At 35.4% G+C, this 21,009-nt stretch overlaps 1 protein-coding gene across 2 annotated transcripts; it reads right to left on the reverse strand.

Moving 5' to 3' along the window:
- Positions 1-1,048: 1,048 nt before the first annotated feature.
- Positions 1,049-19,810, reverse strand: LOC140158273 (uncharacterized). Of its 2 annotated transcripts, none has more exons than XM_072181381.1 (4): positions 19,679-19,810; positions 16,548-16,610; positions 3,966-4,099; positions 1,049-1,328 (listed from the first exon to the last, which is right to left on the reverse strand). In XM_072181381.1, the coding sequence occupies exons 2-4, from the start codon at positions 16,588-16,590 to the stop codon at positions 1,107-1,109; spliced, it is 399 nt and encodes a 132-aa protein (XP_072037482.1). In that variant the 5' UTR covers positions 16,591-16,610; positions 19,679-19,810; the 3' UTR covers positions 1,049-1,106. The 2 variants fall into 2 exon arrangements, with proteins under 2 accessions (XP_072037482.1, XP_072037483.1); XM_072181382.1 differs by having other exon boundaries at positions 19,671-19,810.
- Between the last annotated feature and the right edge of the window lie 1,199 nt (positions 19,811-21,009).

Here is a 21,009-nt window from a genome sequence, read left to right on the forward strand (position 1 = left end):
ATTAAAAATAAATAAGGCCAAGGGGAAAACAAAAACGTTTGTCCCCATTGCTCCACTAGTTCTCATGCACACAGCCAGGCACCGCACAATTTTGTGAAAAGAGTACAACATGCAAGAGGTGATCTATTTGGTATTAATTAAAGTATACGCTGGCGAAGTGACGTAATAAATCAGATTAACTACCATACGCTGGCGAAGTTACGTAATAATCGGATTAACTACCATAGCAATAGGTGAAAACAATTTTTGAATATACCGCGCTGCACTGATACTTTCACGCGGTACCTCTGCATTGAACCATATCATGCTGATCACTTGCACCTGTAAGATTAGTATCTTTGAAAAGACCAGTATTGTGTTCAATCTATGATTGCAGATATACACAGGTGATTAGTTCAATCTGCTTGTAGTGCAGCGCGATATGTTCAAAATTGTTTTCACCTATTGCTATGGTAGTTAATGGATTTATTACGTAACCGCCAGCGTATACCAAATAGGTGAAAACAATTTTTGAATATATCATGCTGTACTACAAGCAGGTTGCACTCATCATCTGTGTATGTCTGCAATCATAGATTGAATACAATATCGGTCTTTTCAAAGATACTAATCTTACAGGTGCAAGTGATCAGCATGGTATGGTTCAATGCAGAGGTACTGCGTGAGCCAGTGCAGCATGGTATATTCAAAAATTGTTTTCACCTATAGCTATGGTAGTTAATCAGATTATTACATCACTTCGCCAGCGTATATAATCATGATGTTGTGGGTCTTGAGATAGCTCCTGCTTAAAAAAAAATCAAAAACTTGGTTTATCCTTTGTGTAAAAGAGCACAAATCAACTGCTCAGTGCCAGAAGTAAGTATGTCATGTATGTGCAATAGCTGCCCTGTGAACATTTGGCAATTTACACACAGTATTTGTACCCATGTACACATGGCAGCTACACATGGCAGCTATTACACTTACCCACTTCTGGCACTGAGCAGTCGAAATCAGTAACTTAGCACAGCAACAGCTTTATTCTGTAAGCTGCTTAATTCCTCAATGGAGTCTACACACTGTTCAACTCATGAATATCTTACACAAAGGATACACAAAAAGTCTTACAAAAATCTAGCCACTACAAGAGCTACTATTGACAGTGTGATGCTGACAGTCACTCTGACAGCCGTTCCCGGTGCCTCTGTATTGCACAGGTCCCCTTTACAGCACTTCATACATTTGCCCCAGTGTGGTCCATTGCAGTTGTTGCTTCCTGCGCAGCTTCCCTTTGAGCACCCTTTAGTCACATACCACCAGTCACCACCAGACTGGAAGGTTTCAGACTGTGGAGGAGGTTAGATAATACAAATATAATAAGGTTAAAGGTTAAATACAATATCATCCTTAATTTGTTTTTGACCATGACATCTAATGCTGGCTTTTGAAAGCCCTGTGACCTTTCTCATTTTACAAGAACATTAAGTGTAATAGGGGTGGTGTAGTAATAATGTGTAGGGGAAACGTTTTTCAGCAAGCCTGGTAAGGGGATGCATTTTTTGGCAGTTTGAAAGGAGATACACTCAGTGGCGGCACCAGGAATTGTTTTGGGGCGGGGGGGGGCAAAGTGAATTTCAGGGGGGGCAAAATCGACCAATTTTGCCCAAAATTGCCAGCAAAAAAGTGGAAAATTACATAATTTTGGGGTTTTTGCCTCAAAAGTGGGGGGGGGCAAGGAAAGAATTAGGGGAAGGAATACCTCCCTTGCCCCCAAGTGGAAAGCCCTTATTTTTGTATATTGATCTTGTGTAATACACTAAGCCAAAAAAGAAAGTTATAATTTTTCACAAGGCCATATCTTAAAATCCTGTCCATCAAAATGAACCAAAATTACACCCAGGATTACTTCAATACTCTTCTAAACTCATGTCAGTAACCAAACAGTTGTCCATCTGACACAACAGCAAAATGCACTGACATGGAACAGCTTCCTGGACCACATTCACAGTCTAATAACTGGCACCTAGCACAAGATATCTGTGAGAATGTGAACAAGGTCCTTGCACAGATGATAATTCCCAAAGAGTAAGTGGAATAGTGTGGAACAAGACCTGTTTCTTAAAGAAATGTGTGAAAAGCAGAAAGCAGCACCGTTTTGAAATTATCATCTGTTCAACAATTCTCACAGATTTCTTTTGCTGGGTGCCAATTATTGGGCTGTGAATGTGGTCCAGGAAGCTGTTTCATATCAGTGCATTTTGCTGTTGTGTCAGTTTGCCAACTGTGTGAGTGCTTGGTTACTGACATGTTTAGATTAGAGTATTGAGGCAATCCTGTGTGTAATTTTGGTTAATTTTGATGGACAGGATTTTAAGATTTTGTGAAAAATAATCAAAAAGGTTTTTTTTGGCTTAGTGTATTACAGCTGAAAGATGCTTCCTTATTTTTCACACAAGTATAAATCATTCAAATGCACACTGTTGACTTTTGCATCAAAAGGGATTGGAATGTGCATGAAACTGAACACAGAGCTCTCCGATGTAGGGCCTACATGTTACTTTTTGTCATAAACTCACACAAAACAAACACCACCCCCAAAGTTGCTATACAATATTATTTCACCATAGACCTCCAATCTAACAACAACTCAGTTCCTGGCATATAAACAAATACATATAATTTTTATGGTCTCTAAAATATGCCCAGTTAAAGTCCAAAGTTCATGAAGTACTTTGCAATAAATTCACACTGCTTGCTGTTCCAGGCTGCACCTATTTTTGTACCTTCACACTCAATGCAGCCAGTGGTGTCAATCTGGGGGGAGGCATTTGGCTTGGATAGTTAAAAAGTGGCTGAAAACATCAAAAAATGGACCATTTGGCCAAAACAAAAAGGAGGGGGGCACACCCGCATGTTCCCCAGGATTGACACCTATGACATTGATTGCAGCTACCACAAAAATAACAACACACAATATATTCCTTTAATGTATAGATCTAAGAAAGCTTAGATTCGCATAAAACCTAGGTAAAAATTGCCAAAGTGTATGAACAATTATCTGCGCAAAAATTACCACTTTTACATTTTAAGGTTGAAATACATTGATGAGCCAATACTATAGGTTGGTAGCTTTATAATCTGGCCCCAAGAAACCCAAGTCAGAAATCTGCATAGAGCTGTTGCTTGTATTTAAATATATAAAATCATCTAGCAGTGATTTGAGTTCTTCAGTTGCAGCTTCAAAGAAATCTTGATTGTGTGTAATTAATGATAAATCTTGCTTGTTTTGTGAGATACCATGAGGTCATATCTACAGAACTATCACTTGTTGTGTGTACATAGTACCTTACATGTGTTTTATCATGTCTACTGTCCAGTTACTGTATGCATTTCATAAAATGCTCTAAAAAGATTTTACCAAGTAGGAAAACAGTATGGAAATGCTCTATGCATTCTGCTTGCTATCCTCTTATTCAGTGCTGCTGAGAGCCATTACGGGCACGGGGGTAAAATGATCGCACAGGACCCCTTTTTTATGGGCCCCTGAGGTATCTTTTCTTTGCTTTTATGGACCCTTTAAGGTATGCTTTCTTTATTGCACCCCCTTAACCCCCCTTGTTGGCGACACTGCTCTTATTATATATCGAGAGGGGAGGCTGAGACGAGGAGGGCAAGCATTTTTTGTCAGGCCATTTAGAAATTTGCATCACATATATATTTTTTTATATCCACATTGTGAAGGAGGGACTGTGCTATTCCAGTTGAAATCCATACACCCCCTATGGAAGACATGACCTTAATCGCCCACAGAGACAGTGTAGATTTTAAATGGAGTCACCCATTCAGGTAACCCCATTTGAAAGTCACACTCCCTGTGTGGTAGATTAAGGTCATGTCTTCCATCAGGGGGTGTATGGATTTCAACTGGAAAAGCCCACTTCAATCCTGTCAGGGTGTGGTGGGTGGGATAAAATGATACTTACAAAGCAAGCGTATTCACAAGACACAATTTCTACACCAATAGCGCCATCTTTGGCTGTGTTATTCCAGCAATCACTTTTCAGAGGGTCTACTTCATCGTTACATTTGTAGCAATTTCTGGTATCACCATAAACACCTGTACAAAAACCAAAGAATCTCATTTGTAATTGTAAAATTTTGGTTATGTCAGACAAAATATTTAGTATAATCAGGATACAGCTAGTATACACAGACTGACCGCCACTGCTCTCTGTTTACATTTGTAATATTGATCAAGTATAACCAGGATACAGCTAGTATATACCCAACTGCCACTGCTCTACAAAATGTATGTATATATTTGTAATATTGTGTCTACATAATGGCCACTTTTGAGATTTATGGAAATCAAACACTTCTGAAAATAACACGCATCACAAAAAAAAAAAGCACCAATAATATTATGTTGATTTTGATAGAACAGTAGACAATTCTTTCTTGCCTCCTCCATTATGGGAGGGGTTCCTTTAGCATGGTATACCCCCCCCCCACACACACATACCAAGTGCCATAAAGACACATTTGGATTATTTTGGCAAATGATCTGCCCCAAGATTTTAAAAATTTTCACACAACGACTCTATTCTTTGAATTTCTTGTTACAATTTTTTTCTCCTTCTCAAGAACAGATCTGAAAGACTTTTATGAAATGTATTCCAAAACGCTAATTATTTCAATTTCATAATAAGATCCTGTATTCCTGTATAATCAGTGGCAGACTTTTGTATGGTTGCTTTAATGGCACAGAAAATTGTGTTTATGACATCTACTTTTTGTGTGTGTGGTTTTTTATGTGTGTTGCATTTTTGGAAGTGAGACTAACAATTTGCTTTTTGGGGTGCCCGCTACAGAGGCACCCCTATATTGGCTTAAATAATTTTTAATTTTTTCAAAAAGAGCATTTTTGACTTTTTTGTGATTGGAAAACTACATAGAGTTTGGACATGGAATGTTTTTGGGATGTTGCCAAGTTCAATAAATCAGCTTAATTTATGAAAACAGATAATTTGTTTAAATGTGATTTTTTTCTCACTTTATACCCACTGCATAAATCTGGTTTTTGATTTGTGTTGTTGCAAAGATGTTAATTAATAAGAACAGTGATTGTTTTCCAAGATATTAGTCTTATCAAAGGAGATTTTAATGGTAATGTTAGTACTTTTCAATTTTCTTGACTTTTTCTAGAAACACTAAATGACCTCAATTCTAGAATTTTTTGAGCTAACTATAAGTCTAATTTTAACAAACAAATATGAAAGGTATCAAATTTAGACAATTCTCTCACCAGCTATTTTTATTTAAATGTTTCTATTTCAAGTTATAGGTGTTTTTAAATTTCCCTAAAACAAAAAAAATTATAAATTATTTTTCTAAAAAATGAAACACTTTATCAAAAAAAGCTAGCGAGAGAATTTAGGAATTAAGCTTATACACCATCCCTGAAACTTTGGAAACCATAGCACACTCATGTAGCCTAAAACAATTAAAATTTAGGTAATTTTCAAAAAATTAAGAAATACATAAAAATGTTAGAATTTGTATGAAACTCTAAAAAAATAGATGGAGTAAGGACTTATCTTTAGTTTGTTCTTAGTTATAATTTTTAATGCACAATTCTCATTTGCTACTGTGGCTGATAGATCCTTTTCAAACAGCACTACATGACATGTTATGTATCTCTTGGTGCATGGAGGAGGATTTCAACACTTCCCACTTATAATCCACTTGCACATTGCATAATACCGTATTGTCTGTAATAAACGCTCCCCCTCTAATAAATAATTGACTAATAATAATTGACAAAAATGCAAACATTTCTCGTGTGAGTAAGCTTAAAACTTGCATCAGTCATGTCATCAGTGACGATTGCTAAATGCATGGACAAAATCTATTATGACTCAAACTTCCATCCATTTCATTGCCTGATCATTCACTAATTTCATCTGATTCTAGGTTTGATGATGCACTCACATGTGTAATTTTGTTGTATTTATCACAAAAATGTCATTTTCCACCTGATTCTGTGGGCACTGAAATCAGTAGTGGCAGTCCTAGATCCCTCCTTTCTACAGGAGCACCATCGGAAATTCTAATTCATTCTAATAAACGCCCTCTTTGGAAAAATGCAACGCCCCTGGGGCGTTTATTACAGACAATACAGTACTTAAGTAAAATTGAAAGCCACATGAATGTTGTCATTTGTGTTTGGCAAAGATGAGGTCATTATAATTACATTACAGTACATTATGGGCTTAATCAGTGAAGTATAAATAATTCAATTTGGAAATGCAATCTTCTCCATTAACTTTAAAAGGATTGATCTTTCATTGGCACTGCAGTTACAAATACTTAGGTTTATTATTGCCATGCAATTACTTATACTTGTTTATCTATCACCACGGTGACTACTAATTATAATTGCTTATTATGCTTTTAATTATTAGTGTACAGTGGTAATTTTTCATAAAATGAATTCGTTGCCACTTATCTAATAGTATTAAGTTCATATTTGCTTCTTACGTACCTGGGCATGACAACATGTTTTTTACCATTTTCTGTGAATTTGATTAAAAAAAAGGCTGAAAAACACAACAAAAATGCTGAAATCAGCTAAAATGCTGACAATTTTCATGCCATGAAAATAATAATAATAAGAAACTCAAGCAGACTGCCTGAAATGTGTCTTACGCTAGTTGGCGCGATTTGTGTTGCAAGGAGATCACTGGCTTGGAACTTTGGAAGTATGAACAACAAACTGGCTCAACAGAATTAGAATTGTGGTTGTTTTGTTCATTCGATTCCTAATCCTACTGCAACTTAACATCAAGAATGCTCCCACTTGCGCATCACTTTGGACAGTCCTACCAGTTCACAATCTGCATCATTCTTCTTGCCTCATCCATCAAGTCTCCGGTAGATTCCAGATACGCTCCACGAACCAAAGGATTCAATCGGGGATTCAACCAATACAACGGGACCGGACATCGTACCATGCTCCCATCACAAAACACAATGCTATTGGAACACCAAACTAAAAGCATGTACAATGTAAGCAGCGCTTGGCGGTGTGGAATGCTGTGTTTGGTGCATGAGAACTGTATGTCGTATAACTATGCCAGGACATCAGGAGTTTGTCAACTGAATAATGTAGATGCTGAGGTCTATCCGTGTCATCTGGCTGAGAGTGATGAGTTTGGATACTATCAAATACTTGTTAATGGCAATACTTCGGTAATTATACAATTTATATGCTTGAATGTGAAATGTGGATGTGTCATCCATTTTGTGTATTATGTTGTAGAGCAGGCATCTGAAAATAGCGGCGTGCGCGCCACTTATGCCACACCACAGGTTCCAGAGTGGCGCATTGATTTTTTTTAAATCAGAAAATTAAAATTTTAAGTTTTTAAAAATTAGAATTTGAATTAAAAGGTTTGCATGCGGGATGATACGGTCTTCTTAAACTTTTTTTAAATTCTGGTTTCAGGATCCACCTGAAGTTGCAGCTGAATGCCAAACTCCAAGCACTGACACTATAATTGAGGGACACACAACAGGAATAATAACCAATACAGAGGGACACTCAACAGAAATGACAACACAGACTCCATCATCAGTCACCACAAAAGAGATATATTATGGACCTTACTATAACTGCACATTGCCACTATCAGGTAAGAGCACAGATTGAAATTTCTAAAGAAATTTTTACTCTGCCACCTTCGTAATCAGAAATGTTGGAAATGTAAAAGATTAAGTGCTAAAAGAATAAACTTTGTCCAGAGAAAAACGTGGTCAAGAAAAAAGTGTTGAAAACAAGCTTCAAAATAACCAGGCATCCAGGAACCATTTATCCAACATTTAGCTCCTGGTCCACACTAAAATCATATGAACCAGGCTCTACATACATGTACATGTTTTTAAAATAGAGCCTGGTATATTGTAGTCAAAACAGGTTTTGTATTTAATGTGTACAATTGAAATTGAAATGACTCTTAGCTCTTTAAAAATGGCTCCTGGTTCACTACATGTACTGTAGATAATCTCAGGACCAGGAGCTGCTTTTTCCAAATGTGTGGCTCCTGGTCCAGATCTGCTTTAATATTTTGAGGCTTGTTTGAAAAATGTACATAATATGACAGGTTCCACAATGTATGGTACAAAGAAAGCAGGACTGCCTCCTTGATGCCTCCTTCAAAGCACCTGTGGTCTCTGTCCAAGACCTGGACAAAGTCTTATGTTCACATGTATTAGGGTATATTTCCCTTTTTTCCTTACTTCCTTTTTAAATTTTTGTGTTTTCCAGACTGCACAACTTTCTGGGCAGAAGAAGACGTTCAGGCAACAATGAAAGTTGAAGGCACTGGTGACTTTAACTGGTCTGTGTCTCATTTTGCTAATGCAGACCAATTCATTAACAGCAACCAACCATGTACTGAAGAGTGAACCTGAAACGGAGCCCTACATTAAGTACAGTAAGTGATTATAACAATTTTATTTAAATTATTTTTTTACTACACATTTTAAGCCGTAAATTGCATATACATGGAACTTTATGCCTTGAACTTTTTTTTTTTTTTTTTTTTTTTAAATATTTTTACCAAAAAAAAAAAAAAAAAAGTCCCGGGCCTATTTTTAGGGTCAGTCGGGTTACGCCAATCAAACAATTTATTTTAAGCCTTATTGAAAATAAACTTCATTGTTTCCTCAATGTTGTGCTCCCAAAGACTACCAAAAGGTGTTTTGCAATGTACGAGGGGTGGTCAAAAGTAATGAAAGTTGACTTGTGACCCCATATGTGACCCCTCGGCACAACTGAGCCCTGAAGTCGCCAATCATCATTTTTGAGATATTCAATCAAAATATTCTGCTTGAAATTAGCTTTAAAATGATGTATATCATGTCTATAGTACTTGACATTTAAGTAGTGAAAATCAATAAAACAGTCAATAAATCCTTTGTTTCCTATTGTTTATTGTTAAGTTCGATGGAGCATATCTCAATAGTGGCACTGGCGACATCCGGGCTCAGTTGTGCCGAGGGGTCACATATATGGTTTATTTTCAGGGCATTTCTCTGTACCTTTGTCTTTAAAACGACGTATACATGTAAAACTTATATCACACACTTGATTATGTAACAGCAATAGCATAAAAACAATAGTCTACAGTCACTGGCTGAAAATGAATCATTTTTGTTTTAAAGCCTTAATGTACGATTTCCGTCAAATTTTAATTTTGTTATTCTTCATTCAAAATGTTGAAATAATATTAGTAATAACTGCCGGGAAGGGTTGCTGTCCATTTTAAGCTGAAATAACAGGATAAAGTGAAAGAAACCCCACTGGTTATTTTGGCCATTTACATATTTTTTGTAACATGCAGTTCTATGGGAGGACTTATTATCATAATTTTTAAAATTATGATAATATGTCGAACTTTGCTCTGTTGACCTACAAAGACAACAAATTTGGCCAATTCCATTTAGGTGCAACTTGGGACATGTGTAAACATTACAAATATGCAAAAAAATCAGGTTTGAAAAAAATAAACCAATTTCATATTATAAGATCGTACATGTACATTAAGGGAAATACATGTACAAATGAGGTACATGTTATTTTAGATATTATTGTTCTCCTACATGTAATAACACTTATCACAATAAAATCAGTTGTTACATGAGTATGTCTTCTATTTCCCCTTTTTTCCAGAAATATTCATAATTTACCACAATGACACGACAGGTGGGTTCTTCAAATTTTGCTTGACCCATCGCAACAATACAGGCAGGATAGACCAAAAATGTACCAGTGCAGTGGTACCACCATAGTAGAGATACCGCCAATGGAGTTCTCGCTACAAGGCCATGTGTCCAGATGGTCCATTCTCTCGGCTCCGCCTCAACAATCTTTTGAACTCGAATTGAGCTTTGACGCCACTGGTTTTCATCGTTATTTTACATTGGCATTTCGCAATATAGGCCTAGATAAGGGTGAAGCATGGCACATGTGCCGGATTTTGTGAATGTCAAAAATGATGGTCCTGCAATGCATCATACACTACAATCCAGGACAAAATGTGTTGGATCAACCAAGGTGTTTTTGAAGCTTCAAATGACCTCACAGTCACCATGGAATTCAATTATGAAACATGTTGATTTGTAACGTACAGCTTAAACCAATACCTATCCCCCAATCCCTCTCCTTTCCCCCCAGTCAATGTTGCGTACTTCCCAGTGGCATAGATTTCTTTTTGACATGGGGGGGGGGGTGGAGTTGGAAAAAATTCTTAAAGTATAGTCAATGCAGCACCTTTTGGCAACAAAATAAGTTTGTGCGTACGAAAAATTTGCTATTTTGAAGCTAAACTGATGAAATATGGTGTAAAATTTGCACTTTTGGGGCTAAAATGGGCAAATACATTGTATGTGGTTAATTTGGTCAGAAACCCATTATCAGGCGTCAACATGGGGGATGATTGTATGCCATCCCCTCTGGCAAAATATTGGGGATTTATCCCCACATCCCCCGGGACCTATGGTACTTCCACAACATCAGAAACCAAATCGAAGGATTCAACATTGATAGGGGGAAAGGGGATCAATTCCATGTACAAAGCACATGCAAAAAGTGATCCAACAATTTTGTCCCACATTGTCTAAGTCCTATAAAAACAGGTGTCTGTACCTTCACTTTTTCAACCGTCATTTCAACACGCAATGCAGGAATTCAATGATACTTTTACATTCATGTAACAATTTAGTAAGCGTCATGATGCTTTAAGAGTATGCCAAATTTTCCCAAATCATTAGGGAATGGTCAGTTGGTCACTTGAAATCACATAATTAATAAAAGAAGCTGAATTTTGAGTAAAACGGGTGCATATTGCAAGTATCATAATGACATTTGGAATGAAACTACATCATGCGCACTTTCTTTGGTACGCCCATTTCCTTTTTAAAGGAATTTTTATTTTCTTCTTTTTTACAATTAAATTTTTTCTTTCTTTTTTTGTAAATAAAGAAAAAAAGGTCGGGTTATACCAATCAAACAATTTTTTAGGCCCAAGTAAAAAAATAATTGGAAAATAAACACAAATACCGGTATTACAAAAAATAAACAAACAAACAAATAAATAAAATCAACAAATATAATGATAATAAATTCTTACAAAGAATTAAGCATAAATATATTTATGTAAATAAATAAACAAACACATCAATAGATGGATAGATAAATAACAAATGTAAAAATAAACAAGTAAATTTAAAACAATCGATCACATAAATAAACAAACACTTAAACAAATCAAGAAACGAACAAAATAAATCACTAAATAATTAACAAACACTAAAACAAATCAAGAAACAAACAAAATAAATCACTAAATAACAAACAAACTTGAAATAAACTGACACAAGAAGATTAAAAAAAACCCATAAAAACAAATATATAAACAAATAACAAGTAATAGCTTAACAAATTAATTAATGTAAATAAATTATAAAAACAACTAAACAAACATGTAAATAAATAGCAAATACAAAAAATAAATAAATAAACACAGTTTTAAACAAAAGCCAGTAAACACATAAATAGATGCAAAACCTTGTATATGAAAGAAGTGTAGGCCCTACATGTACCCCATGTTATTTGCTATTACATGTACAGTAGAAACTCATTATAACGAAGTTGTCAGGGACAGAGAAATTAGTTCTTTATATCCAAATTTCGTTATATCAGGGTTGTAAAAAAAAAAAATAACAAAAAATTTTGTATCTTGGTTCTGGAAAAATACTTCTTTATAACAGGGTTTTTCTTGTATCCGATTTCGTTATAATGAGGTTTTACTGTATTATGTCACATGACCTGCAAACATTAACATAGGTAACTATAATGAACAAAATTGTTGTGTAAGCCTATAATGTACATTATGCATAAAATAATAAACATCATTAATAACTGTGTGGATAATGACCTAAACAATTAATTATTCAATATATACGGCCGTGTGTCCTGAAGTCGCCACCCTTAGCGTTACATGACAAATATTATGAATTTTTACACCAACCGGGTTTCTAATTAGATTATCTCGACAATCATCAACCCTAAACTAGCAAAAGTATACATTTTTGGAAAGCTGAAGGCATAAGCAATTCAAATATATACATCTCAACTCATTATACAGGGTAACCTGCAGGTTATACAGGGTGGAATAAAAAGATTGTGATAAAAAATGGGTCACTCAATGCATTGCTTATTACCAACTTACAGTAATAAACTGGAAATAACCAACATTCATTTGGTTAGAGGATATGGAGAGCCAACTGACTTTGGAAGAAACCAAAATCGCAGCTGTTTGGTAATCTTGGAATATTGGGTGTCCCAAAGTATGTTAGATTTGTTTACAATTCAACATATTTTGAACCTAAACATTTTCTCCCTAACCCATACAGAAAAAATATGTCCATATTTAGATTCCTCGTCAAATTTCCCTTCAGAAAATCTATACTTTGACTATGATAGGATAAGTAATTAAAATTTTATAGTAACCTTTAGATTTTGAAGACATCTGCATTACTTACTACAGTGTTTAATATAACAACGGGTAGTTTTGTGTAGAAAAGTTTGTATTTTCTAGACTAAACCAATCATAAATGATTAAAAACAATTAGTAGAAAAGTTTAGCTGTAAGGCCATGAGTCTTTTAGATGCTAAATAGAGTCCAAATCCAATTTACAGCCTTTACAGAAGCAGATTACGCACTAAAAATACAAATCCCATAGAGTTTGTGTGTACCACATCCCCCACACCACATCCCCCACCACCGCCACCCTGCCCATTCTGAATTCTATGAAGCACAGTGTCAGTATTAAAAAAGTTCAAGTATTTCTTTTTACAGGGTTGAAAGTGCATTTTGTTTAGCAATAAAATGAGACCACAAGCATGACAATAACTACTTGCTTGACATAGATATCATCATTTGTTTTGAGTCGACTTTGGCAAAATGTAACGTCGCCACCTTTTTTTGGTGGTGAGCTGAAGACACACGACCATACATGAGTGAAAGCCTCTTGAAGTTGTCCATAGGCCTACTCAATTGCAATGAATGCTTTTAAAATTTAAGGTTGTATTGGTTTTTTTTTTTTTGTTACATTGGGCAGATTTTAAGCGACTGGACACATCAAGGGTCAACATAACTGTTACTATCTTCTGTAGATAGCAACTTCATCTTTGTGTACATTTGAAGAGCGTACAATATGTGACCCCTCGGCACAACTGAGCCCGGATGTCGCCAGTGCCACTATTGAGATATGCTCCATCGAACTTAACAATAAACAACAGGAAACAAAGGATTGATTGACTGTTTTATTGATTTTTCACTACTTAAATGTCGAGTACTATAGACATGATATACATCATTTTAAAGCTAATTTCAAGCAGAATATTTTGGTTGAATATCTCAAAAATGATGATTGGCGACTTCAGGGCTCAGTTGTGCCGAGGGGTCACATATGGTATCAAACTTTAATTCCACGGTACATGCACGATAATACGGAATAGAGTTTCCTGATTTGATAACCGTTATGTACATGGGTGAGTGTGGGGGGGCAAGTGAATGGAGATAAAATGAGTGTACATATTCAAAGAAAGTTGATTTTTTTTTCTATTGGATAAAGAGTTAGTATTACATATAGTGTTGGCCGATCCAACCCAAGATCGGATCTGCCGATCTCCGATCTGAAAATTAGCAGATCGGGCCGATCCGATCCCGATTCAGCTTCCTTAAATGTTATTCTACAACCAGTACAAGTTCATTCAAGTCGGGCTCGGGCCCCAGTAATGTTAACGGCCAAAGCTTAATTCCCCAAACCTGTAACTATGTAATATGATGACCGTTTTTAGAGGTTTTTCATGTCAATATCAACCCAAATAAAATACCATTTTACACCCCAAGTCCCAGCGTTACTCACTCAGTGCCTCCGATTGTCGGAAGTTTAATCATTAATCCATTTCTCTTGATTGTTTTATTCTTCTTTCTTCTCCGCGAATCAACTTTGATTTGCGTGTGTACCAAGTTAGGAATCACTGCGCGAATTGATTCGATGACCCTGCAGCTAATCAGCTCCATCGATATTATAATAATTTATGCATATGACGTATTGGGGAATACCGCTGAATTCCCATCCTGATTGGTTGTGCAGAGTTGTTTACAGAAAGAATTCACGTGTTCGGAGATTAAGAGATGAAATCGTCCGTGTGAGGAGGAATAGCGAGAATGTGCGCGATTCTAAAAATAACATGCCCTCAAATTCACCTTGGGAAACCCGACATTGAAGGGCGCACGCGTCGAGTGTTAAAGTGTTTACAAATTTTTCCCAGGGACGCACTGTACAGTCGGGAGTGTTGTCACTGAGTGGATAATATTATAAAATACAGTATGAAACGACATGATTCTTGCGGTGGTAACAACGTTTTTTGGAAATATATTGGCATTAAATAGTAGTAATGTTACATAAGAAAGTAAGCTTAAAGAATTGTTGTGTACTTTTATTACTGTCAAGTTCAGAGATCGGTAAGCTAGATCGGCAGCTGATAGCTCATCTGCCGATTCAGATTCAAGGCCGATGCAATCCATATCGGCACCGATCTCAGATTCACAGATCGGTATCGGCCAACACTAATTACATACTATCATAGGCAGTATTTTCAGGATACCAAACACATGATGCTGCTGATTATAACCAGAGTCAGATTTTCGTGTTCTTTTTGTGCATTGAGTCGGGGGTTGTGGGGTAAATGCAATTTTACAATTCTTGGAAAAAGTTTTAAAAAAACATTTATCCTGAATCACACTGTTCAACACCTTATCCATCATACATTCGCTATATATCTTTCACTACAATACCACACACTACTATATGGTCGATTGGTCGTATAATAGACTACATCCTCCTCATGATGTACCATTACAAAGAGTATTGAAATGCGTGCAAGCATAACAATAAACCAAATTATATTAGTAAGTTAAAAGAGTCAAATTGTTTGTTATGGTTTATCGTGGTATTACCGTTGATTCACACATTTTTGATCTCATAAAATAGGGTGTACTTTGATCAGTACACAACCATAAAATCTGGTCTGCATAACTTGCCCTGATTGCCCTGCTCTATTTATAATCCATTTTATTGTAATTTTGTTGCAACCACAGGTCCAAAGGGTGTCTTGTTTAATCACTAATAAAATGTACCGGTACTCTTTATTTTTAATGAAATGCCATTTGAGAAAAATGTCACAATTTTTGGTTACTTATAATTTTTAAACAAGAAAAACCTCCTGCCATATTCAATCGGACTTCAAAATGTAATGAATTTTTTAACTATTAAAATCAGGCAAATATTTTGATCTCTTTTTCTTAATGTTTTTAGTAGGGCACCAACTTTTGCTTTTGAAGCCCTAGAAATGATATGCATATTTTTGTTGTTTTTGTTCTTCAGTGTCGTTTTGGGGTAAAATTTCCCAAATTTTGTTATTGATTATTGTAAAAAAACTTGTAATAAAAAATGAAGACAAACAAATATGACTGGGGAAAAATCATTTTAAAACAATTACTTAAAGGGGGTACTACACCCCTGGTCAATTTTGTACATATTTTTGCATTTTTCTCAAAAATTATAGCACATGGTGACAAGTAAGATATGTATATTATAGGGGCAAGGACTACAACTACTGCACTGAAAATTCAGCAACTCAAAGCAAGTAGTTATTGATTTATTGATCAAATATTGGTTTTCCTCATTTTAGACTGTAACTCCACAACTGTTGTCTGTGCTGAAATAAAATTTCCAGTGCAGTTGTTTTAGACCTTGCCCTTATAATATACATATCTTACTTGTCCCCAAGGCGCTATAATTTTTGAGAAAAATGCAAAAATAGGCACAAATTGGGAAGGGGTGTAGTACCCCCTTAAAATAAAATACAAAATCAATGGAAAAAGTACAAACCTATCATTTTGGTATTTAAACTCCAATTTATAAAATTGATATGACAATCAAAATAATTGAAGAGCTTTGTTGCAAAACCCCTTACATCCACTTGAACAATTTTGACAACACATCAAAAAATCATCCAAAAATCACTGATCATATAAGGGGTTTTCAACAAAAGCAGTTTTTGGCCGGATGCTCATCCTACCCAAGCATCCCGCCAAAACCGGCTTACTTGCAAACCCCCATATATCAGTACTTTTTTTGATGATTTTTTTGATGTTTTCTCAAATTTGCCCAAGTGGATGTAAGGGGTTTTGAAACAAAGCTCTTCATATATTTTATAATTAATCTGATGAGATTTTGTTGTTGCCTACATATTATTATGGGTTTTTTTAAAGTCTACGTGTGCTGGATGGTGAGACTGAGAACCAATAACTTACATTCTTAGCCAAAGACAGTTACCGGTACCAGGAAAAAAATGTTTATATACCGTAATTTTTTTATACAATGTAATTAGGCTCCTATATTATGAAAAATATTATAAATGCACTTACCAATAAGGAAAAGAAGTAAAATTGCTAAGATTTCTGCCTTCATGATGAATTCCAAAGTTTCACCTGTAGCAAATGAGAATAAAATCAAGATTTAAAAAATTTTGGAATTTATTAGTCAATGTGTAATTGCAACTAGTGATAGCATTATAAGGACTAAATAAACACCTCTGTGTCTTTTAGGCATTGAGCATGTTGTGACATTTACTATTTGCGGATTAAAAAAAAAAGACACTTAAGTTTTCGGCAACTTTGGAGAACCACTGGACCTATTCTGAAGTGCTAAGATCATTAGGATCATTGGGGAAAAATGGAAAAAAATACAGTTTGTTATCCTTAAATGTAAACCACAATGTTTACCTCTTCATCTATCACATATTATAAATGCATTGGTTTTCCATGATTTATATTGTATGTGATAGATGAAGGTCTAGTTTGTGGTTTGCATATTAAGTACCGGTAGGTATACATGTAAAAGGTACCAGAAAAAAAGTTACTTGCATTTATGCAGGTAACATAGAAAATCTACCTGCACAAAGTGAAAGTAACTTGCACACAATTTAACCATATAAAATAAGAAGTTAGTGCTGTGAAACTAATCATCTTTTTTTACAAATGAAAAGTAAAAATTGGTGTCATTTCGTAAGGGATATTTACAAAATGTATGTTACTTCTTTGATTTACAATGTAGAGGCACATGTTATGTTTCTGATTCCAATTGTGTAATTTACAACTAAAATTCTACATGCACAAGTTTGTGCACGTACATTTGAAAAGTTACCTGTACAGTGTACACAGAATCAAAGTCACAGGCAGAAGTGCAGTGGTAAATCGAACACTATAGAGTGAGTTGGAGTGAATGACTGCAAGACTCTTGCGGCAAGAGTCAAGACAAGTGACAACTGGCAGACAAGTCAACAAAATTTCTCTTTGACTTTACAGCTACATTGTAGGTATGAGAGGCAAACCTTAGTTTTAACACATTTTCTAGTCAGCCAAATTGGCCTAAACCGGGACCCAAACACAATATATAAACATAGAAAATTAAAAGAAAAGATAGGTCAAGGAAACTTACATAAATATGTTGTCAATACTTTACTTGACCCAAATATATATTTTTTTTGTGATGAGACAATCGCACATGGAACTTTAGAGGGATTTTGATAGCAGTTCCATATAGAAAATCTGCACTATCATGAGACTACATGTACATGGCAAGCTGTTTTGTTTTTTAATTGATGCATTAAATATTGGCCGAATATTTTGGATGAAAGTCAATCTTTGACAAGATGTAACTTTGCTACAGAAAGTGCTGACAAAACGGTTTTCAGTTTTGACTTTCTTTACTCAAGGCAGTCAAGGGCTTTAATTTGATATAAAATGATGCAGTTTGATGGCAAATTTAAATTCACCTTTCATAAGTATGAAAGGTGAATTTAAATTTGCCATCAAACTGCATCATTTTATATCAAGTATGAAAGGTGAATTTAAATTTGCCATCAAACTGCATCATTTTATATCAAATTAGTATGAAAGGTGAATTTAAATTTGCCATCAAACTGCATCATTTTATATCAAATTAAAGCCCCTGAGTAAAGAAAGCCAAAACTGAAAACCTTTTTGTCATAGCACTTTCCATAGCAAAGTTACATCTTGTCAAAAATTGACTTCATCAAAAAGATTCTACTATAGAAAAAATATTAAATTCGTGAACATCGTGGAATATTCAACTACGCTTGTTACTCCGCGACTAATCATGCTAACTACACATGCGTACAACGCTACTCTACGTGTCCATATTAGCGAGGCTATCTGCATACAACTGCTTACTACGCACAGCCACGCAAAGAGTATGTTCCACGATGTACACAAATTTGATAATTTTGCTATATAGTAGGCCTACTGCTCGCAAAATATTGAAAATTCCCCAAAACAGCATTTCGGTGGTGTTTCTAGATCTTAGTCTCATGATCCCTCTAAAATTCCATGTGCGATTGACATATCACCATAAAAAATCATACATGGGTCGAGTGAAGTATAGAAAACATATTTATGTAGGTTTCCTTGACCAGCCTGCAGTGTTCGCAGGTTTTTGCCGCAGGTTGAAAAAACCGCAGTTTTAACCACTTGGCAAAAACAGTTTTTGCCAGTTTTTGCCGGCAAAATTGGCAAAAACTAAAAAAGTCGAATTTGGCTGACTAGCAAATGTGTTAACTATTAAGTAGGTATCCCAGGCAAACCTCAGTTAATACATTTGCTAGTCAGCTAAATTCGCCGAGACCGGGGCCCAAACACAATGCATATTTACATAGAAATTTGAATTTTTTTCGAGAACAGGTCGGTGAAGGAAACCTACATAAATATGTTTTCTATACCGTACTTCACTTGACCCAAATATATGATTTTTTATGGTGATAATCAAGTCGCACATGGAGTTTTAGAGGGATTTTGATAGCAGTTCTATTAAAAAAAGCTGCTATAGCCATGAGACTAAGATCTAGAAACACCCCTAAATGCCGTTTTGGGGAATTTTGCGAGCACAATCTTTTTGATGAAAGTCAATCTTTGACAAGATGTAACTTTGTTACGGAAAGTGCTATGACAAAATGTCTTCAGTTTGGCTTTCTTTACTCAAGGGCTTTAATTTGATATGTAAAATGATGCAGTTTGATGGCAAATTTGAATTCACCTAGCATACCTAATTACCTATATTAAGGTTTGCCTCTCATACCTACTATACACAAAATGTATGATTGTAGTTTTGTACTACTACTAGATTGTTTGGAGTTCTGGTTCTGGTTCTGGTTGAGTCGGCATTGCCAGACAAGCTGTACATGTACTTCACCAACTAAACTAGTTATTTCTTTATCGTCAACAATAATGTCCTACAAATCAATAAATGTACTTGAAGCAAATTTAACACTATAAAGTCCAAAACATTTTCTAATTGGAAATTTCAGGACCACTCCATAGACACCCCATGAAAAGTTTCACTCCACACAATGCTCCAGTTTGGTGAGTGAGAATGTCAAATTCAACAACCCCGGTCACTGCACTGCACTGTGAATGATGATCAGCACATAAATCAAATTAATTCTTAACCCTACGACATGCATACTAAATAACCTACTTACCCAAGATATTTGTAATCAATCAAATATTACTGCTTTCAATATTCCCTTAGAATTTCCTTGTGTTATTGAAGGTAAAGGTGTCCACGTTTCAAGTTTGTTTTCAGCAACATCCAGTTCCGCGACATTCCCATCAAATCAATCATGAAATTGTTGATTGATTCATTTGGCTAGGCATGGGCGTAATACGATACGAAAGTATCTAATTTCTATATAGTCCATGAGCCATTAAATCAATTTTACTACAGCCATTTTTTATTTTTGTTGAAGTTGATCAAAAAAAAAAAAAAAAAAAAAAAAAAAGTGTCCTAGATAATTTATATCTAGTTTAATTTTTTTGTTGATACGTTGCCCGAAAAACAACATCCGCTTTTTAAAACCATTTTGCCCAAATTTGTCCTCACAGATAGATTTGTTAAAGTCTTAGTAGGCTACCATTCTAAATATATACTTTAAATAAATATGAGGCCCAAAAGTGCCTAAACCTTATATTAAACCCTTTTTGGTGACCCTGCAGATGATGAGATTAAAGGTTTATTCAGTGCTCCCAACGAAAGCTGAGTAAAAAATTAAAAATTGTGTATTTCTTGTTTAATTTTTTTAGTTCAATCGGTTGTTACTAAAAATAATATTAGTAATAACTGATTGAACTGAAAAAATTAAACAAGGGAGCAGGCCCGTACGCAGGATTTCATTTGAGAGGTGCTGATTTTGAAAAAGCAGACTTTTTTTCCAAGGGGAAGGGGGCTAAAAGTGGACTTTCTTCCCAAAATTTGGACAAACCTGATTTTTTTGCTCCCTACGCTCGCAAATTCTGAAATTTTGGCAATTTTTGTATACTTTTCAAAGCTCTCATTGTCCCTTTTCATGTGTGTTACTTTTATAAATTTAATACATAGGCCCTAAATTGAAATTAAACTTCATACATACAAGTAACAGTATGTGAAAAACAAAACTTGCATGTTTGTAGGAAACATATAAATAATTAAATAAATGTAAACATGTATCGGCTAAATCAGTGCCGCCGACAATGGGGGTTAAGGGGGTGTGTTACCCGGGGGGGGGGACTCACTAAAATGGGTGACGGGGATGTGCGGCCACATTGATCCATTTTTCAACTCGCTCTCACCCGAATGACCCCCTTTTTTGTTTTACTGAACTCCCTCTCACCTAATGACCCCCTTGTTTGTTTTCCTGTCACCAAAAGACCCCCTTTTCTCAAAAAGTTTTGGGAAAATTCTGATAATCTATCACTGAATGACCCCATTTTTTCATTATTTTTCGAATTTTTTTTATCAACTTAGGGCCTATATATCTTGACCCAAAATTTTTCC

Source organism: Amphiura filiformis, chromosome 8 (genome assembly GCF_039555335.1).
Source record: "Amphiura filiformis chromosome 8, Afil_fr2py, whole genome shotgun sequence".
NCBI classification, from domain to species: Eukaryota; Metazoa; Echinodermata; class Ophiuroidea; order Amphilepidida; family Amphiuridae; genus Amphiura; species Amphiura filiformis.

Coding starts and splice junctions, on each gene's coding strand:
- LOC140158273 (XM_072181381.1), bottom strand. CDS start 16,590: ATGAAGGCAGAAATCTTAGCAATTTTACTTCTTTTCCTTATTG. Junction 4,100..16,547: donor TTTACTTCTTTTCCTTATTG/GTAAGTGCATTT, acceptor GTTTTTGTACAG/GTGTTTATGGTGATACCAGA. Junction 1,329..3,965: donor CTTGTGAATACGCTTGCTTT/GTAAGTATCATT, acceptor CCTCCTCCACAG/TCTGAAACCTTCCAGTCTGG.